The sequence below is a fragment of the Sander lucioperca genome, chromosome 6 (genome assembly GCF_008315115.2).
Source record: "Sander lucioperca isolate FBNREF2018 chromosome 6, SLUC_FBN_1.2, whole genome shotgun sequence".
NCBI classification, from domain to species: domain Eukaryota; kingdom Metazoa; phylum Chordata; class Actinopteri; order Perciformes; family Percidae; genus Sander; species Sander lucioperca.
The window spans coordinates 8,837,658-8,858,023 of record NC_050178.1 but is presented as its reverse complement, the minus strand read 5'-3'; the positions used below and the strand labels follow the sequence as shown (position 1 = coordinate 8,858,023).

The 20,366-nt window shown below is 41.4% G+C and overlaps 1 protein-coding gene across 1 annotated transcript; it reads right to left on the bottom strand.

Moving 5' to 3' along the window:
- Positions 1–2,098: 2,098 nt before the first annotated feature.
- On the bottom strand, positions 2,099–20,266 carry ipo9 (importin 9). Its single transcript, XM_031301776.2, has 24 exons — positions 19,961–20,266; positions 17,682–17,743; positions 17,385–17,471; positions 17,036–17,237; positions 16,510–16,598; positions 16,160–16,246; positions 15,654–15,773; positions 15,378–15,478; positions 14,300–14,358; positions 14,020–14,171; positions 13,809–13,907; positions 13,111–13,217; positions 12,340–12,479; positions 11,946–12,108; positions 10,188–10,414; positions 9,711–9,859; positions 9,382–9,510; positions 8,298–8,573; positions 7,065–7,231; positions 5,356–5,489; positions 5,101–5,220; positions 3,941–4,048; positions 3,731–3,807; positions 2,099–2,969 (listed from the first exon to the last, which is right to left on the bottom strand). The coding sequence occupies exons 1-24, from the start codon at positions 20,118–20,120 to the stop codon at positions 2,859–2,861; spliced, it is 3,126 nt and encodes a 1,041-aa protein (XP_031157636.1). The 5' UTR covers positions 20,121–20,266; the 3' UTR covers positions 2,099–2,858.
- Positions 20,267–20,366: the final 100 nt, after the last annotated feature.

Sequence of the window (20,366 nt, the reverse complement as noted above, 5' to 3'; positions counted from 1 at the left end):
AGTAATTTCAGAAAAGTACATATCATCAAAAGGTATCGAAAGTATCATTATGCACAATGACTCCTTTCAAATTGTTATATTATATAGATTATTATATTCTGGGTTTTTTTATTATTAACGATAAATGTAAGAGCACTTTAAGTTTGTAGTTCATCAATGTGGAGCCAATTTAAGATACTTTGTATACTACTAGATAGATTACGGATTAGTAGTACTGCATCATGTTATACAGCATATCATATGCTGTCAAAATTGTACTTTAGTATAGTACTTGAGTACATAGGTGACATAACATCTGTAAAAATTCAGTCCATCTCTGTATTAAGTTAGTTAGTATAAAACAGTTCCCAGAGGTGCCTTGCATTTAAAAATTAAAAACTCAGGTTGAGCATAAACAACACACACACACACACATACATACACACACACACTTGTGCCTGATTAGACCTCTTCTGAGGTCTGTGTTAGCATGTGCAGACTGTATTGTTGCACCAATGGCAGAAGTTACACCTTTTTCACAGCATTTTGACTTGTCATAGCAGGAAAAGCACAGGTGTTACCATAAACATTAACCACGGTGTCCCAGTAAGTCATGCCAGTGTGACAGTGAGCCAATATGCACAGTAAAGTTGATGCAGCTAATTCAGCCGCCATTAGTCATTGGAGGCACAGCACCTCCAACTTCAACCTGAAGTGAGAGCTAATGAGTCAGAATGAGGAAAACGCTTGGGTGTGTTCAGGGTCTGTAAAATCCATGTTCTATTCATTTTTGACTTTCAAGACAAAAGTCAAACACTGAGGCTCCACCTTGAGTACAAACTCTTACAATTTAGTGTGGGTGTATGTGCCAAAGATGCATTATTCAGTGTATAATGTAGTTCTTTAGTGTTTTGGCCACATTCTTCTTACCAATATTCTCCTAAAACATACAGGATATTCCACTCTTCCACACCCTTAAACTGGATACGTGATTTTTAATTGAGGAAATTTATGTCTTTAATATTTATAACATTTCCAGCCTGACAAAATGTAGCATTATGTCCATGTTTTATCAGTAAATACAGTTATATTGCATAACAGAAGTATCAACAATTTATTATATTCTTATGGATTGTTATTTTCACCACAGCTTTATCATTCAACTTTTAACAATAATGCTTTCATCATGCACATGTTAACATCTGTCCCACGGATAAGTCACACCAGAACATAAACACTTAACTCTATGCAGTATATAAATATTTATTAAATGATTTATAACACATAATGTAGTTGTACGCAGATATAAGTGTTCATTAAAGGTGCAGTAGGTAAGCCTTATAAAACTAACTGTCATATTTGCTGAAACTGACCCTATGTTCGAGTAGAACTACATGAAGTAGGTGATTTAAAAAAATAAATAAAAATAAAAATAAAATCAGGCTCCTCTGGCACCACCTAGTATGATTTGCAAAAATCCACAGCTCCCTGTTCAGATGCACCAATCAGGGCCAGGGGGGTTGTCTAACTGCGTGTCAATCACTGCTCATGCACACACATTCATTCTCCCTTGTAGGGGGAGGGGCTTAGGAGACCATTTTGGGCTTTAACAGAAAGGGGGGGAGGGACTGAGAAGTTGTCCTGGATCTTCACAATCCTACCTACAGCACCTTTAATGTATTCGTCAACAACTCTAACTCCTGTGTGCATCCATAAGTAGAGGCTGCTGTATAAATGGCTAATGAATGACAATAAAGTAAAACAGTTGTAATGATATAAAACAGAAGTTAGAATTGCTAACAAATACTGTACACTGTCCTTTTTTTATTTGCTTACAACCACATTTAAGGGTCTTATAAACATTGTATTAAATGTTTATATATTGCTTATAAAAGGCTAAATATACTTTGAACGCTCAGTTTTCATTTTCCCTAAATAGGGGGGAAAAAAATGTATGCAGCACAGTAAGATGCCAGTCTGGGAGAGCGTAACAAGTGATTGTATCCTCTGAGTGGAAAGAACATGTATTTTTCAGTTTTAAAACGGATTTCATTAAAAACGGTATTATAAGAACCTGCATGTATTATTATTTACAGCTCAGGGAGACAAGAGAGGAATCTGGAAATGTTGTCCTTTCGGGACTTTTATTTAGAAATTTCTCCATCCCAAATTTCAATGGGTGTACAAGGAAATGAACAGGCTGTGAATCACCATGGCAACCGTATGAATTTCCAAAATACCCAACAAAGCCCTAGACATGGCAGCTGGTCGAAGAGCTTTTCATTTCCTGTCAGAAACAGTCAACGTTTTTCTGGAATAAAAAGGCTGTCAAAGTTTCTCTCCCTTCCCCAAAGATCCCGATGTTTGTTTTTGTTTGACTTTCCTTCAATCAATGTAAAGTCTCTTGGAAGGGTTTTCCATGTTGCATTTTTACTCTGTTTATACAGAAACACAAAAATAACGGGCTAAGTTACAAATAGGACATGGCAAAATAGTCCGTTCATATTTAATGTTTTGCCTGTCTCACTGTGAAGCCTCAACCTTTTTATTCAATTCCTTTCGTCCAGTCTGAAATTACTCTTAAATGGTGAGTCCTCTGACCTTCTTCAGGAACAGACCTGGGCAGTCTCTCACCTCTTCATCCTCATCGCTTTAACATCTGCAAAGTCCTTCATCCCATCACGAGTACGTAGAAACAGGGGCATTGTGGGCAAGTGCATGTCCATCTCTTTTGACCCGGCTCCTTCCTCCGCCAGGGCCATCATCCCATTTCTCCTTTTTCTTTGCCATGTCGTCAATTCATCATGAGCGCATAAGTGATGGGGCATTAGGAGAGAGCTTAGATGGAAGAAGATGTGTTGGAGCAGCAGACGGCGGGGCTAGAGGCCTATAGACTGCAGGGTTTGTCTCTCGGCTGTGTTGAGGTGGCCTGAGAACATGCTGTAACATGGCTGCTGGGCGAACTGCGTCAGGAAGTCTGTCAGGTAAGCCTGGGAAAGGACAGGTGATACAGTGCAGGTCAATTATAACGGCAGCAGTAGCAAAAGCAGCAAAGGTTTCACAACAACATAAGTGCTGTAGGGGAGGGGTTTACGATGACTTCACATCCCCTACAATTCACTGCATTTGCAGACAATTACATTGACATGCATTCGTATGCACATGATAGGCTATAAGGTTTTATATTCTGCACACTTGGGCATATATTAAATTCACTGACCAGCATGGTGTTATCTGCTATTTAACACCTCGCACATAGGGTCGGCCAACATGACAATATAAACCAAGAGACAATATATACTTGTATATTTGTCCACCATCAGAGATTTTGCCATGAGGTTTACACCGTCTCGACTAGCACTTTAATATCTCTCTGTGTATTAGGCAATGCTGCGAGTACAGTGAGCAGGACTCCTAATGGCAATACTGGAAGTAGTGAAGTACCTGCTAGTTATTAGCAGGATTAAACAGACATTTTCATGTAGCTTCTTCCATCCATATCCATAAACAGTTTCTGAATTGGTTTTTTTTTCCAGAAAATTGACTATATCACGATATATTTTGACATCACAACACAAAATTAAACATATATGATTTTCACCATAACATCCACCCCTATTAGCACAAATCTTCCACAAAGTGCTTAAACTGCGACCAGCTGAAGGACTGTCCTGACTCATTAGTCCCTGCTGCTACCTGACAAATGGAAGTATTTGAAATATGTGGAACTAAAAGTTTAGAGTTAGTATACCTGCAAATCAATCTGATATATGGGGTCTTTCAAAGCATCTGGATCATCCTCCTCATCGTCCTCGTAATAATCATCATCTGTAAAACAGGAACACACCAGGATACGGAAACTTAGTGCCTGGAAACAAAGTTCTACGGTAACAGTATGAGCAAGAAGTGGAACTGAAGACAAAATACAGGAATAGCTGAAGCACTGGGGCGATACTAGTACCGTATTTGTTGGAGGCGATGAGATCAGAAAGCAGCTGCCCTGCAAGGCCTTCATCCTCCTCCTCTTCATCCTCCCCCTCATCCTCCCCCTCCCACATACCGCTGGAATCTGAGACAAACAACAGCTGATGATTGAAGATGTCTGCTGTCCTATTCAGCAGACATTGTTTACAGGCAACAAATACAACAACTGCAATCTTTCAGCAAGTCCAGGGCTTCACCTGCCAAATACGACAACAAAATCACTGTCGCAACTATTTTGTAGTAAAAGTTGACCTGAGAGGAAACATTACATTGATTGAGTCCCCCAAAACACTTTGCTCATGGGCCTCTGGTTAGCTCACCTGGTAGAGCGGGTGCCCATATATATATACATATATATATACATATATATACACATATATATATATATATATATATATATATATATATATATATATATATATATATATATATATATATATATATATATATATATATATATATATATATATACATACATACATACATATACATACATACATATACATACATACATACATATACATATATATATATATATATATATATATATATATATATATATATATATATATATATATATATAGAGAGAGAGAGAGAGGTTTACTCCTGGACGCAGCGGCTGCAGGTTCGACTCTGACTTGCGGCCCTTTGCTGCAGGTCATTCCCCTTCTCTCTCCCCTTTCAAGTCTAAGCTGTCCTATCCAAATAAAGGCCTAAAAATGCCCAATAAAGAATCTTAAAAAATAAAACGTTGCTCATAAATGATCAGCATGGGTTAAATCCAGTAAGTCGCCAAAGTTCAGCACCTGCACTTCTGATGTGGATATATTACATGACCCAACAATGGTTCTGAAAAGTTTATTGTGCTACAAGTATTATTGAAACCAGCACAAACCAGTTGATGCTGTTGACCATGAGAACTGAGCCCTTGGCGATACATAAAAAATAAATAAAAAGGCTTCCAGATCAGAAGTTTACATTTATGTTGACTTATTGATGACATCATTTTCCGCCAATAATTTACTACAAAAAATAGACACAGAGGTCCGTCTGCAGAAAGGTTCAATCCTCTCCTTGTGTTCATGTCCCTCAAAAAGCCATGGGTTGAATCAAAGCATTAGTAGTATTTGTATTCACCTTGACTCCAGTCTCCTGCGTTCCCCCTGCTGGCATTTGCCTCCACTACAGTCGACAGCTCATTTATTATCAATTTAAAGATCTTCACTAGCAAAGGAATGTTGGTCCAGCGCTCTGGGTCTGTGGAGGAGAAATACAAAAGGGAAGAGCACGAAGACACAGAGCTCAATGTTAACAGCACGTACGTTACATCTCCTAATATCACTGTGTGGACATAATGTGATGTACAGATTCAACTATCTGCGGGTCATTTACTCTTTGCTGATTTGGAGCGTGTACGGATGCCGTCTTCAGGGCTGTAGATCTCTTCTCCCTTCACCACGATGTCCTGAAGACGTTTGTCGTCAGTGTTGAGACCGTGCTGCAGCAGCTTACAGAGAGCCACCGTGCTGCAGGGAAAAAAAAACAAAGATGACAAAAGTTTAAAATATGTGGCAACAGTGGAGAAAAGAAAGAAATAGTTTAAGCTGGGGAGGCAGTTTATTTTTGGTGTCGTTCGGCAAACATTCCATAATAATCTTTCAGCATATTGCTATTCAAGTGGTCTAAGAAAACTAGACTTCTGCACCTCCTCCTTGGCTCCGTTTTCAGGCTTTAGAAAATCTAGAGAGAGCGTTCCTATTGGCTGTTCTACCAATGCTGATGCGTGTGCATGTTCCTTCAGTGAAAGTTCAGCCTACCGTAGCCGAAGGCTCAGGGCTGCAGCTAACTTAAGCCTAAAATATTAGATTTTAGAGACTTTAGTGTCATCCACCTATAAACAGTGCAGCCAGTACTCTAGTACACAGAGGAACGAAATTGTGTTAAGACGTAGCCCAATTTATTGTCCGGGGAGCAGACATTTGCTGTGAAAACAGAGAGAGCTGGTTTGCTGGGGTTAGCCTTTAGCCTAGCACGAACATTTGCTTGTTTGCCGTGTTTACATTTCCTGTCACACATCCTCCAGTGTCTCCTTGTTCGGAAGGCAGCATTAGTCTGCTATTAGGACTCAGAGAAGGAAAACTGACAATCAGTTAATCACACCCACTTGACGCTGTGATTGGCCAGCTGTGTGTTAGCAGTGTTTGAACTTATCTCTCTCTCTGGTTCTCCTTTTCTCAATCTTAACACCATTTTTTCTGTCACTTTGTCGCGCCACTGGAGCTGGGATAATACGTTACTGTATGAAGCCGGTACATATGCCCTGCTGGTTTGATGGACAGAAAGGGGGAGAGCGAGAAAGTGGCAGAAAGAGGTCTCACTCTACCTCAAATTCTGTCATTTTTGCATTCTGCCTCCTGCAGCTTTAAAAAGAAAAAGAAAAAAAAAAAAGAGCCTTTTTATGACATATTCCAATCTGATCCGTTTCAGTTCTGGCAAAACGCGAGAGCAGAGTTGTACTGGAAGCAGAAACTGCCAATTATTGCCTGTCTAAGATTAAACCTAACAAAACAACTGTAAAAATCACAATATCACTGACGCCAAGTACCCAAACCAGGCCTAGCCAGTATCATCCAATAGCAGAGCCACAGTGCCAGCAGTTTCAGTTTAAGGGCTGAGTTAAGCTTATGAGAAGTAGTTTGTACACACTTGTTCAACCATGGGGAAAACTAGCCGTGATAGTTGTTTTAATTTGGGGATAACCTCACACATTTGCAAACAGTCTCTCTTGGAACGCATTGATAGTGTTACACTCATCTGTACACAACAAAAGTGAGAGAAAAAATGGTGTTAAGATTGAGAAAAGGAGAACCAGAGAGAGAGATAAGTTCAAACACTGCTAACACACAGCTGGCCAATCACAGCGTCAAGTGGGTGTGATTAACTGATTGTCAGTTTTGGAAAGATGACGGACTGATGGCATTAGCAAGCAGCTTATAAACAACCATTGGCTGGAGGTTCAATTTATTTATGGGTTTGCATTTTAAAATGTTGTAAAAACAATTACTTGTAAATATAAATGATGAATGGAAATGTTGTCTGACCTGACTTTACCCTCATACTGTCCGTAGAAGAGGTGCTGCCTGCTCATCCACTCTGTCATGACGAACTCCAGGGCAGGTTTCCCCGTCGGGCCGGGCAGACTGCACAGGAACTCCAACAGAGGCTCCAGCTGGGAGTGAACCAGGTGACCAAACACCATGATCAGAGACTACAGGAGAGAACAATGACCAGGTTATCAAACACATCAGGAACAGGTTTCGATGATTCAGCCTGTTGGTGAAGTAACAGCCACACATCTAGGCATGGGCCGGTATGAGATTCTGACGGTATGATAACCTTCAGCAAAAATATCATGGCTTCACAGTATTGCAATTACAGCTTTAAAATGTTTTTTTTTTTTTTAATGTCTGGGTAAAAAACAACGTATTTTTTCCATTGAACACAATGGGCCCTATTTTAACAATCTAAGTGCACGCCGTGAAGCGCAGGTGCATTTAGGGCGTGTCCAAATCCACTTTTGCTAGTTTGACGGCAGAAAAAAAGGGTCCGTGCGCCAGGTGCATGGTTCAAAAGGGTTGTAGTTAGTGTCTTCATTAATTCATAGGTGTGTTTTGGGCGTAACATGCAATAAACCAATCAGAGTGTCATCTCCCATTCCCTTTAAAAGCCAGCGTTTGTACCTTAGCGCATTGCTATTAAGATGGCGGATTTGCACCGATCGATCGATAGATACATACGCTGTGCATGAGTCTAGGCGCATTTTACTAATTTGCTGTTAAAATAACAATGAAATGCTGCGCTACTGACTTTAGACCAGGTTTTTGTTGGTCAATGGCGTGATCACTTCCCGCTGCCTCAAGATAGCAATACGCCAAGAATGCACCTGAACACACCTCCCTGTAAGACCAGCACGCCCATGGGCGCAAAGATGGGCGCAGGTGCATTTGCTATTTAAACGACACGGGCGCTGGACGGGAAATTAACAACTGCGTCGGTCTTAAACTAGCAAAGACACTTGCGTTGGGCTTTGCGCTGTGCCAGGTGCAAGATAGGGCCCCATGTGTTTTATTTTTAAACTTTTTGCACACTGGCAGGGAGAAGGATTTCTAAACTGCAGTTTCTCTACTTGACCATTCATAAAAAAACAGCTCATAACTTAGGAACGGTATGACGGAAAATGTTAGTGGTTTTGAAACCTTAACTTTTTCAAACCGCGGTATACCTTGAAACGGGTAACCGGCCCATGCCTACACACATCAACCTTGTGCCCCTACCTGCATGACACTCAGAGTCTCAGCTTGCTGCATCTTGCTCAGAATCGCTCGGAGGATCTGGTCCAGCTGTTCCCCCAGCTGGGTTCCTGCCCGAGAGATCAGAGTGGACACCAACCTGCCGACGAAGGCGGCTGTGAACTCGGAGGTCCGGGGGTCCAGTAGCTGGTTGACCACCTGCATGACGTACCAGAGGCCGCTGTGGCCCTGCTCGTCCCTCCACTGAGCAATCTGCTCGAGGGCGACGGAGACGTACGCCCGCAGACACTCACCTCCGTTCTGGAGAGGGGAGGAAAATGGTGAAAGAGCAGATGTAAAAGGAGAATGAGACAGGGTTTCTGCAGGTTTTACCAAGTCAGTTTTTAAGACCTTTTTAAGACCATTATGAATGAAATTTAAGACCTATATCACAACATCAAACAAAAAAAGTCAGATGTCAGAGTCCTGAAACATTGTCTGAAACGTTTTTTTCAAGCCAAGTATTGCTAAACTTGCAATTCCCCATAGCTGAAGAATAAAATCTGTTTATGTCTGTGGTACAATCCGAGAGAATCTCGCAATAACAACCGGAAAAGCTGATTGGCTGCAATATAAATTGCATGTTGGTCTCGTTTGTAGTCATAATACAGCGAATTATATTTTGAATAGCGAAAGAAAGACTTACAACACCACGGAACAAAATAAAAAAAAAAAAAACATTCTAACGCGCTGCGGGGAAATTTCAATGAGCATTGGAGGAAGCGTTACATGGACGTAGGAACATTAAGACTAGTTTAAATGTATGTAAGACCTAGAACACAATACTTCAGTATTGATTATTGCAAATTTTGATTATGAAATGTTAGACTTTTTAAGACCCCGCGGAAACCCTGATGAGGAGAGCGGTGTTGCCACCTACTATAGTTTTTAATCCGCACCAATAATATGTAATATGTATTCTTTATATTTTCTACCCAAAGCAAGTCACAGGAAGACACCAAGTTTAACAGATTTTGGTATTTTTACTGAAAAGGAGCTCATGACATTTGCTGGAAAACATCATTGTTCTCCTGGTGCATTCATGTGCTTGTGTCTTTGTTGGGTTCACCTGCATTATCGTGTTGTCATCGGTGCGTAAGGTGCACTGTGCCACCACAGGGAACGCCTGGCACACCAGCATCTCTGAGAGAGGAGGTTTGGAGTTTCGGACAACTGTGGTGAGGATGTCGATGGATGTCTGTGGTGCAGACAGAGGGGGGAGCAAAAGAGTCAAATTCTGTTACGAATCTGAGTAGGAAAAAAACTGATGATTACATTGCAAAGCAGAACTGATTATTTGAGTTTGGTCATTTTCAAAAGGTGCCATATCTAGACAAAGTGAAGTTTCAGATGATAATATAATACGATGACAATATCATGGTGCCAGTATCTACTTACAGCGCAGAGTCCAGTGGGGATCTTGTCGGAGGGAGCCTGCATGATGCTGACCAGCGTGGGAATGAGACGCATCTGCATGGGGCCCTGGCAGCCTTCGATCTGTGCCAGTTCCTTGAAGATGTCCTGAGCCAGCGACGCCACCACAGGGTCTGAGGAGAAAAGAGGTGATAGGGCAAAAAGAACAGATAAGAGACAAATCACATCCATGCGTCTCTCTCAGTCACATCTTCTCTGGAAAATAAAAAAAAAAAAAAAAAAGTGCTACATTTTGCTAACAAAAAGGGATTCCAGATAATCCATGTCAAAATATTAGAGACAAGCTGGGAAATTTTAAATCCCATATAATGTGTCCTCGATATAACCTTGAAAAGACAAAAGGATAAATTTAAAGAAAAAAAAAAAAGATGACATTTAGAGTATTGTGTGAAAGTAGTAGAAGTCTGATAGAGGAAGTGGTTAGAGGAGCTATAGCAATACCATTGTTATATTTAAGGAAAATAGCAATGGTGAGGGGGCAGATCTTGTTCTCGGCGCTGGTGGTGAAGGCCGGGTCGACAGTGCAGACGATGCACAGAGTCTCCATGACGAGGGTGAGCACCTCTGAGCTGAACTGGGCGGCAAGTTGGACCAGTCCCTCGAGGATGCTGGGGAGGAAGGGCTGAAGGACGTGTGTGCTCTCCGACAGCTTCAGCTGATCACAATACCTGGAGAACGACATGAATAGTAGGCATCGATGACCAGACAGTATCCACCCAACATCTTGTTGATCAGTTAGTAACTAGGGCTGCACGATATGAGGAAAATATGTGATGTTGTTGAATATTGCGATAACGATATTCCTTGAGATATCTAAACAGACATTAAAGTGTAGTCAGTTCTGCTGCTTTCAGTATTCTGCTAAAATACAACAAATTGCTTGTTGAATTTAAAACAAAGGAAATCAGTTCCAACATTCCTTTACTGAACACTGAATTGAAAATAAAAAAGGCAGCACTAAAAAAGAATGACAGTTTTAAAGTGCAGTTTTCTACTGATGTTCTCTTTTAACTAACACAAAAAAAATCTTTGAGTGTCAGTTTCAGGATACGTCGCAGCCTTTCGCGATGTGTATATTTCGCCAGTTGATATCATGATGATAGAAAAAGCGATATATTATGCAGCCCTATTAGTAAACCTTTCAACTCCTAAAATGCAGTGTTGTCCACGATGTAGCATGTTTTCTGGTTACATAATAAATAAATAAATAGTCTATATGACATAACCAAATGGTAAAGCCTATTTTTGTTTACTCCTGTCTGAATTCAATACTTGACAAATAAAAAATACGGAGGGTTTTCTCTTTTTGAAATAAAACATACAGTACCATGCATCAGAATTGCCATTAACGCAGTTTGGCTGCCGTTTTTTTCTACATTGCAATAGAAACGATATAGAAACATTACAACAATAGACATTTTGATATGGTTCTGAAGATATATATCATCATCATATCACCCAGCCCTAATGGTAAATATAAAGCTACAGCCAGCAGCTTATTTAGCATAAAGTCGTGAAAAAACAAGCTGACTCAGTCCAAAGGTCAGAAAATCCATCTACCAGCATCTCTAAAGCTCAGTAATTAACATGTTACATCTTGTTTAACACGTGCAAAATCAAAAGTGTAAAAGCAACAAGTTGTTGTTTCTCTGAACGTTTTCTTAGCCGGGCACAGCAACTTCTTGTTGCCTGGCAACCTCATGGTGACAAGAAGACTCCAGAAAGTCAATGTGTCAGGTTAAGACATACAAAGAAGATATAAAATGTTAACCAGTGACCTTTAGAGGCGCTGGCAGATTTTGTTACCTTTGGACAGAGCCAGGCTAGCTTTTTCCATCTGTTTCCAGTCTTTCTGCTAAGCTAACTGGCTATAGCTTCATATTTACCGTACAGCCATGAATGCAATCATGATCAGTCTGTCCAATTTAAAAATGTTTTTCAAGATGCTTAATAGTTGGTTCAGAATGTGTTCAGCCTTATTGTCAGCTAAGTCTGCCAGAAAGCTTATGAAGTAATATTGTTTTTTTATACTTTCAGCATGAACCCTGAAAAGATCCAGGTGTCTTGATGCTGTCACAGACTAACTGCTACTGTGGTTTCTGACGTTCAGATAGTTTTTCATGCTCGCTGTGTTAGATCACAAAAACACAAGAAGTCTGTGTTTGGGTGTCAGCACAGTTAAAAACACTGCTTGCTCACCCCCAGATGGCCCTGACCGCGGAGATGCGAACGGAGGGTGGCTGGCTGTCGTGGAGGCCGCTGACCGTGGCCTGGAGGAACTGCTGGATGAGCTCAGGAGACATGGCTGCTGTGAAGCGACTGGCCGCCCACAGAGCCCGGCCGAGGAGGAACGGAGACGCTGCTGCTCAAGAGAAAACAAAAACAAGAGACGACAATGAAGAACAACCAGAGAGAAGACAAGTCAGAGACTATTTAATATTGTGTCATTTTCATTCAATAATTAAATCTCTGTTTTTGTGTTCCTTCCTTTTGAGGAATTGAGGCACTTACAGAGGATGGAAAACAATCACCATACACTTCAGAAAGTCATGCCGTGTGGTTGATCACTCCTGAGGGTCAGTCTAGGACTCACCTGCCAAGTTGAGGTCAGCGAGGATGACACTAGCCAGGAAACCATGCATGTCAAACTGGATACGACCGTTCTTCACGTTCTCTGTGATGATGGTTTTGACAGAGCCGAGGGCCAACATGCAGGCTTCATGGATCTTCCACCTGTATGTATGTGTATATATATATATATATATATATAAAAAAATACTTTTCTGACTTAAAAGCACAGGCCTGCAGATGTGAAATTACAGTAGGAATGGGGCTCAAATTCGACAGTCTTAAAGCTTTACGGCGTAGTTTCTGTCTCCCCCATGAGGAATTCTAAGTAACAGCAACAACAACAACAACACTGTTGGAGCAGCAACATGACGCAAGCCTTCTGTGATCGCACCCCCACCCCTCCTCCACGCAGTCGCTAACACGGATGATTAAAAACATGATGGACTCTTCAGAAGAGGTAATTATCTTGTAGTTTATGTATGTATGTCCTCTTTGTCTCCAAAGCCGAGTGCTGCTGTTGTCCTTTCTCGGCGGTGACCTAAAACGCATCATTCCAGCTTCTACGTGGAAAGTCGCCAGACTACAATATTTTCTAAACACAGCCATACTGAGAAATACAGAGAGAGCTTTGTGGAGCTGATAGTCTTAATTAGCTTTGTAGCAACTCATTTGGCATTGGCTTGACGGACGTTCATCAATATAAAATAGTTGCGCACTATAGCTTTATAGACCAGACACTGAGATGTAGTCAGATAATGAGTCAGAGAAGTGTTAGTGTAGAGTCTCTCCTCACCAGTGCTCATTGCCACTGTTTTTGGCCTGCTCTGCCTCCTGGAGATGTCTTGTCGCTGCCGCTGCTAGCGCTGCTGCACTCTCATTCTGAAACTCTGCAGCAACAGCCTGCAAGCAAAAGTCAAAGGTTACCATCATTATACACACTCTCAGGGTGGACCGGAGTCCAGAAGTGAGCTGATGAGCCAAAGAGTTGCTATGAAACCACTGCAAACCTGTCCAATGCTCTACATTTATGACCCCTGTTTTACATACGTGACCACACTGCTCAGTGTTCCTATGATTCAATGCCACATAAATCACTGTGCATAACGTAAACAACCATTTGCAGTTGTTTTCAAGGATTAGGTCAACATGGTGCAACAGATGCCTTGTGTGTTTGCTGAGGCTGTTTTTGTACAAGGAAAAAGGAGAGCAAGAAGGCGTATTTCTCCAGGACTATGTGTAGAAACAGTAAGCATTTTTAGACCAGACTGTAGATAAATAGTGATTGACAGATAGAGACCAAACGCACCCTCAGATACTTTTTATTCTAAAAAGGTGATTTTAAGGAAACTCACTCAGCTATAAATTTATACAAAGATCAAGAAAGCACAAGATGTACCAAAGTGGTTAGTTTAATTTGGGCTTTGAAATGTTGCATTCTGTCCATCACATTTTTCACACAGATTTGTTGTAAATTGTAGGTTTTTATCTCACCAGCAGCAGGTCCTGAGCAGAGATCCTGACAGAGTAAGAGAAGGTGTCATCATCCTCATCCTCTACAAACTGCTGGGGGTTCGCCGTCCACACTTTAATCTAAAGAAACGAGGGCAAACACCAGAGAATCGCCATAAATATTAAACCTTTACACTAATACTTCCATCTATGCAAACAGCCATTTCACCCTCATGTGTTAGTCATTCCTCACCTGGTCCTCAGTGATCTGCATGTACAGGATGACATAATAGATGAGTTCGGGCAGGGCTTTCTTCACTGTGCTCTTGAACTTGTTGTTCTCCAGTAGCGTGTGGACAAACTCAAAGATGCTAAACACCAGATTCTCAAAGCCCAAAACCTCACCTGCGAAAATGAGTCAGTCATATCAGAAAATTAAAAAGGTGCTTAAAAAAGTGATAAATTCATAGTATGGAAATGCTGCAAACTTCCAAAGACATGTTACATGTTAGCAGTGAAAGCATTCTGCTCACCATCCGAGTCAACAGGGTCATCCACTTCCTCCGTGTAGTTGACTTCTGTTCTCACATAAGTGAACATGTGGTTAAGGAATGCACTTGCTCTTATTGCTTGAAATGTAATGTTTGAATTTGGTTCAATCAGTGTGATTCAATTGGAAAATATCAGATGATAGCATTTACAGTTTTTGTAAAGTGCGATATTTTTTCTCAACATGAAAGTGTTTAGATCTTGCCGAGTAAGCGGGACACGTCCATGCCAGAGAACGAGCAGCTAATGAGGTGGACTTGTGGTTCAGGGGCCATCCACACGGAAACGCTTTTTGGTGTAAACGCACACGTTTTGCATCGTTTTGGCCGATCGTTCAAACGAATCCTGTAAACGCACTGCCGGAAGACGCGCTTTTTTGAAACCTGGTCCCAGGGTGAAAAAAAAAATTCGAAAACGCCGCCCTTGCGTCTTCGTTTGGATGCCGAAGCCGCATACTTGCGTATCGATGATGTCATCGCCGCACCCCTCGACCTCTTATCCCGCGCAGACATCTCATAACAACAACAACAACAACAATGGCGGACTACATGCTTGTGTTCCTGCTGGAGAAGATATTGAGCCTGTTAGGGTTACTAGGGCTGTTTGGTTTCTTCTTCTTCTACTGTCTGTTTGTATACAGTGCACAAGCTTTATGCGCATGCTCTGCCTCTTCTTCTCCGTTCTTGGTGAATTTCTGTAGCAGAAACAGCAGCACCTATAGGCCTGGAATATGAAGTAGCGCGTTGAGTCATTTACAAATGGATCCGTTTGGACACAAACATTCTTGAAACGATGCCAGGGAAGACGGGGGGGGATTGTTTTGGTACATGCGGACGTGGCCTTAGAGAGGATGTTCTGCAATCAAAAGGCCACAAACTCCAATCTCACAAATGCCCAAAAAGGAACTAAAACCTGTAGTTATCAATCATATTTGTTTTCCACCCCAAATGGAAGCTGTTTTCACTCACTGGTCTAAATGATTATTTTACAACACAGCCAGCAGTGGTTATCCCAGCAAGAAATTATTAGCTAATACGCAGTTTTGGTATTGTAAAAGGATATAAAGCTGCACTTTCAGTCAGTGTATTCCAGACAATGGGTAATATCTGCTGCATAGAGGACACCATGGGTTTGGGGAAGTTCTTCACCAACGCTGTTACTGCCTGGGAGAGAGGGAAAGAAAGACAGATTTAAAACCTCATTTTCAAATACAATGCGACAAACACCGTAATTTGTGACTCTAACTGCAAATTGGATAACTTATTAAACAAAAATGTATATTTTAGGCACACGCTTAGCGACTAACTTAATGAGTCTTTGGTCTGTAGAGTCTCTCACCTTGAGGACTTCCATCTTAAGACCGCTATCAGACGAGGGTCCGTCAGGCATCTGCAGAGCCAGCACAAACGCTTCTGTGAACTGCTGCACCACGGGGAAGATCAACGCTTTGGCTGCTCCCTACACACACACAGTACAGTGACATTAAAGACACGGTATTGACAAGCAACCACACACACACACACACACACACACACACAATTGACAAGCAACTCATGCATGTCACTTCCTTTCTGTAGAAAATACAAAATATAAATGTGACACAACATGAGGACAATTTCACAACACTGTTTTAAATAAATCTCCAGTCTATCAGTTTTTAGAAAATGATCTCATTTAAAGTAAATTGTCAACTGCAACTCAATAAGTTCAAACTTTTTCCATGGCAAAAGACTTTTATTGAAGAGTAAGAATGTTCTTTTATATCATTAATTCAAACTAAATTGATTATGGAATTATGCATATAATATCTAGGTTAAAATCATAATATTGTCTTGTTGTCTCACCTTCTCAAGCTCTTCAATAGCACAGATGAGGTTGGCACAGGTGGTGAATATCTCCACTGATCTAGATCGGGTACGAATACTATACACCTGTGCCAGTCAAGGAACATTAAAAAGGAAGCTGAAACTTATCAGACAAACACACTGCAGAACAATTAAAGATATTATCAGTAACACAAAACAGTACAGTTCCCAGTTGACAAAATGCGTGCGTCCAGAGAAAAAAAAAAAGCTAAAAATTCCTGAAGAAAATTCAACTGTTTTACTGTGTTTTTTTTCAGTAAAACACTGTATTATGCCAAAATATATAGTAACCCTCTTGTTGACCAGTAGTGATAGAGTTGTAACAATACCTCGGCCATGGTGAAGATCTTGTACATTTCAGGTAAGATGACCGGAGCCACCAGCGGCATCTGTGTATCAGTCACCTCCCGAGTAAACTCTGGACATAACAGACAACAGGTTGTTACATTAACCAAAAGACATTTAAAACACATGTTACTAGAGTTATTATTTTTCAGGGGGAGGATTTCTGACTCAAGTGTTTACTTCTTTTGAAATCAGAAATAAAAAGATGCTAAAAGTGAACCGAGACAAAATAGGACAGGCAAAAGCAATTTGATGGTAGACAACATGACAGTTGTGGTGTTTGGATGGATGCAACTTGCATATTTCCTAACTTTTTAAAAGCTCGTCTTTTGGCACTGATGATAGTGCTATAAGCATTATTAATGTTAAATATTAACACTGCCTCTCCCCTTGGAAAAGTTTTTTTTCTTCCTGAATGCTCTTACTATGAGCACTGCATTCTAAAAACAAACAAACAAACAAAAAAAACATGTACAGCTTTAGTGTTTTTATGTGTATACATGTACATACCTGTGAGGACCCTCATTGCCCCGTGCACAGCATTGACGTCTCCACTGACCAGCATCTCCATCAGCAGAGTGAACAGCTGTGGCCAGGCCTCGGGCCAGTCCCAGTGGGCGATGGCCGACACGGCGTACGCAACACTGGAGCGGACTTTGCTGATCGCCTCCCGCAGACCGCTTGGCAGCAGCTCCCTGATGGCGGCTTTAGCCTGGAAGGGGATGACAGGAGTTTGACAACATTTGGCTCAAAAAGCCCTCTGAGGTCAAATAAAAATTGTGTGCAAGAGTACTTTCGAAAAAAAAACTTGTGGCAGAAGCCGACAAAAGAAGTGTTTTTAAGGTGAAGTGTGGTTTACCTGATCTGTAGTTTCCGGAGGCCTGAATTTCTCTGACTGGGAGCACCAGTGAGTTTCCACATACTGCTTCAGGATGACTGATGCTAACTGCAAACACAAACAAGACAGATATTATATTATAGATATTTGTTAAGATGCACATTAGTGATACAGGTTGTACATGTATACAAGGATAGGGATACAATTAGGACAACACACATGCAGATCATAATCAATAACTGGGACCTTTATTTGACATGCATATGTGTGGGGTGGACATCCTTTGCTCCCTTGCAAATGTCTACTTTTTACACTCACCTGACGGATTGCAAGCGCTCCCTGAGGATCAACTGTGAGTTCTGCCAGATGGACACCAAACTCTAATACATGAACATATCAAAAAGGGCAAAATGAATTAATTAATTCATAAATTTAAATAGACTCAAGGCTATAATCACTGCCAAAGATGCCTCGACTCAATACTAACTTGAATACATTTTGTGTTTATACATGTTCTTTTGTTGTGGTAGATGTTCATTGTTTAAGTTTTTTTTCAATAATTTGTTTTCACTTTGACATTAAACTGTATATTCCTGTCCTGTTAGCTGGAATTAAATATGACATATGTCTAGGTATGTTGTTGCCTGTTAACTACAATAAATGACAACGTTGATATTAACTGGTTCCAAAGATAACAACATTGCAACAACCCATGAGCTATATAAAGGTAACAGAGCACAATAGTTTGAACCTGGGCTGACAGGCATGCAGAGTGTGAGCGATAAATAGAGTTCAGGATCAGCATCAACCTCAGCTCTGATCCAGCACGCTCTCACTGGGTTTTACTAAGAGTGACATCAGGCGCCAGAAGACAATGTTAGTGCTGACAATCCTACAGAGCGTCTGCCTTAGAGAGGGGCCAGCGGAAAGGGTTGGCCTTGCTGCGACACAGCAGTACAGCCGACAGTCAGTGTGCACTATTAGCCTTTCACCAGTGACACGAGGATTGCAGGACAGACAATGTAATGTCTAGTGAGTATAAGCGACAGCTACTAGGTACTGTATCCATCTGCCCCAATTGAGATCTTTATCAAAATAAAAATACAACAACCAATCACCAGTTCATGTACAAGGTGCTTGTAAATTCTAGTAAAAAGTGAATTGAGACCTTTAACAACCATTTTATTGGCAATTACAACTGAAATAGACCAATTGTGTTGCTACTAAATACTAATAGAATAGGAAAAGGGTTTGTTCAACTGTTTATTTGCCTACCAGAGGATACTTAACTGGTTAAATTTCTTAGAGTGTGATAAGAGATCACACTATTCTAGCCTCATGATCTTTTCAGGACTTTCTGACACCTTCGGTCCTAACACTTTTACATTGATTTTAACTAATTATAAACCTGAGACCCATGCTGGTATAATTTTACATTTAAGTTTTCATACGTCAATCATTCAACAGATGGATGAATACAGGTGGAAACATTCATTTTAACTCAATCCACACACAACTTGAACAAGAAAGCTCATTTTGGGCAGTTACTGCAGTAATGCACATGTTCAGATCAGGTACTTTTTATGTTTATGTAGGAATATCTTATATTCAGTAGTATGGACTAGATGTATGCATGCATGGACTCTGGGACATTAGTCCTTTGTATCTCCCCCTCTCTTTAATGTGCTTCCTAATGGTGCTGATGATGCGGGGTACTGGCCAGATCCGCGTGAGAAACCCCTGGGAGACATCTTCGCGGGAAAATCTGTCATCGTCGGGCATTCGTGGGTTACCATAGCAATCATGGAATTAATTAATAAGATTCAGTTTGGGAGTAACATTACTTCTGGGACATCTGGAAGTCGGTTGTTAATGAATGCTGTCGCCCTTAAGATGTACAAACGGTTAACTAAACAGTTGATTCAGGTGGCTAACGGCTGTGGATCTGTTGCTGTCATTCCCCCGTTTCCAGGTGACGTTATCAGACTTCAGTGCGTTCGAGAGCAGGAACTGTGTGTTATAATTAACGTTATATTACAATATGACAATATTTTAACTAGCTAGTTTCCAACACATATGTTAACGGGCAAGAGAAGGTAACTTCACTGAATGTTTTTACTGGAGCAGAAGAATAAACCAGTGTCCACCCTGTTGCTGTGCTGTTGAGGCCGGGGTCCTCACAGTCCCCCATGTGCTTATTGTAACTAACTTACGAGCTAACGTTAACGATTAGCACTTTTGACATGGTTAGCTGTGATTTGTCCGATCGCGTCAGTTTGAGCACGGAAAGGCAACCACCTAGATGCTTGGGAAAGGATAGCACGTTTTTTTTCACGAGCTTTCAGGCTAACTTGGTCATCATCACTAACTTCTGAAAATATGGCCTCCCGGGGGCCAAGACAGTTCCCGGCTAACGTTTCGACTGTTAGCTACTTCTCAGCCTAGCAAAATACAACCAAAGTTAGCACTGGTAGAAGCAGCAAACAGCTGTCCGCATGGTGCTTGAAAAGGCCCACGCCGTTAATCAGTGAGAACACCAGATAGCTAGCCCCTGTTAACTCCCTCAAACTAGCGTTCAGAAACTGGCTACCACTCACCCTCTGTCACTTCCAGCACTTTGATCTGCTCCTCCGCGGCGGCGCGCACTTCTTGAACCGGGGACAGGATGGCCGTCAGCGTTTCGATCAGAGCCTCTTTTAGTCCCTGCTGTACCGGGCCAGCGGCCGAACCGGACCGAGCACTACCCGCCGCACTCATGCCTGCTGTGTTTCTACCCGGAGCCCGCTACAGAGTCAGTCCACCACCACAGCCACCCGGGGAGGAGCAGAAAGCCAGAGCCTGAGGTGAAGCGCGCCAATGCATGGAAACGTGGAGGCGGGGTTTTGCGGGAGGAAGCACAAACGTTGTTTTCTTCTTCTTTGGAGTTTTATGGCAGCCGGTATCCGTAATGTTGTATTGCTGCCCCCTTCTGGAACTAGTCTTTTACTATGACACCTTCTTCTA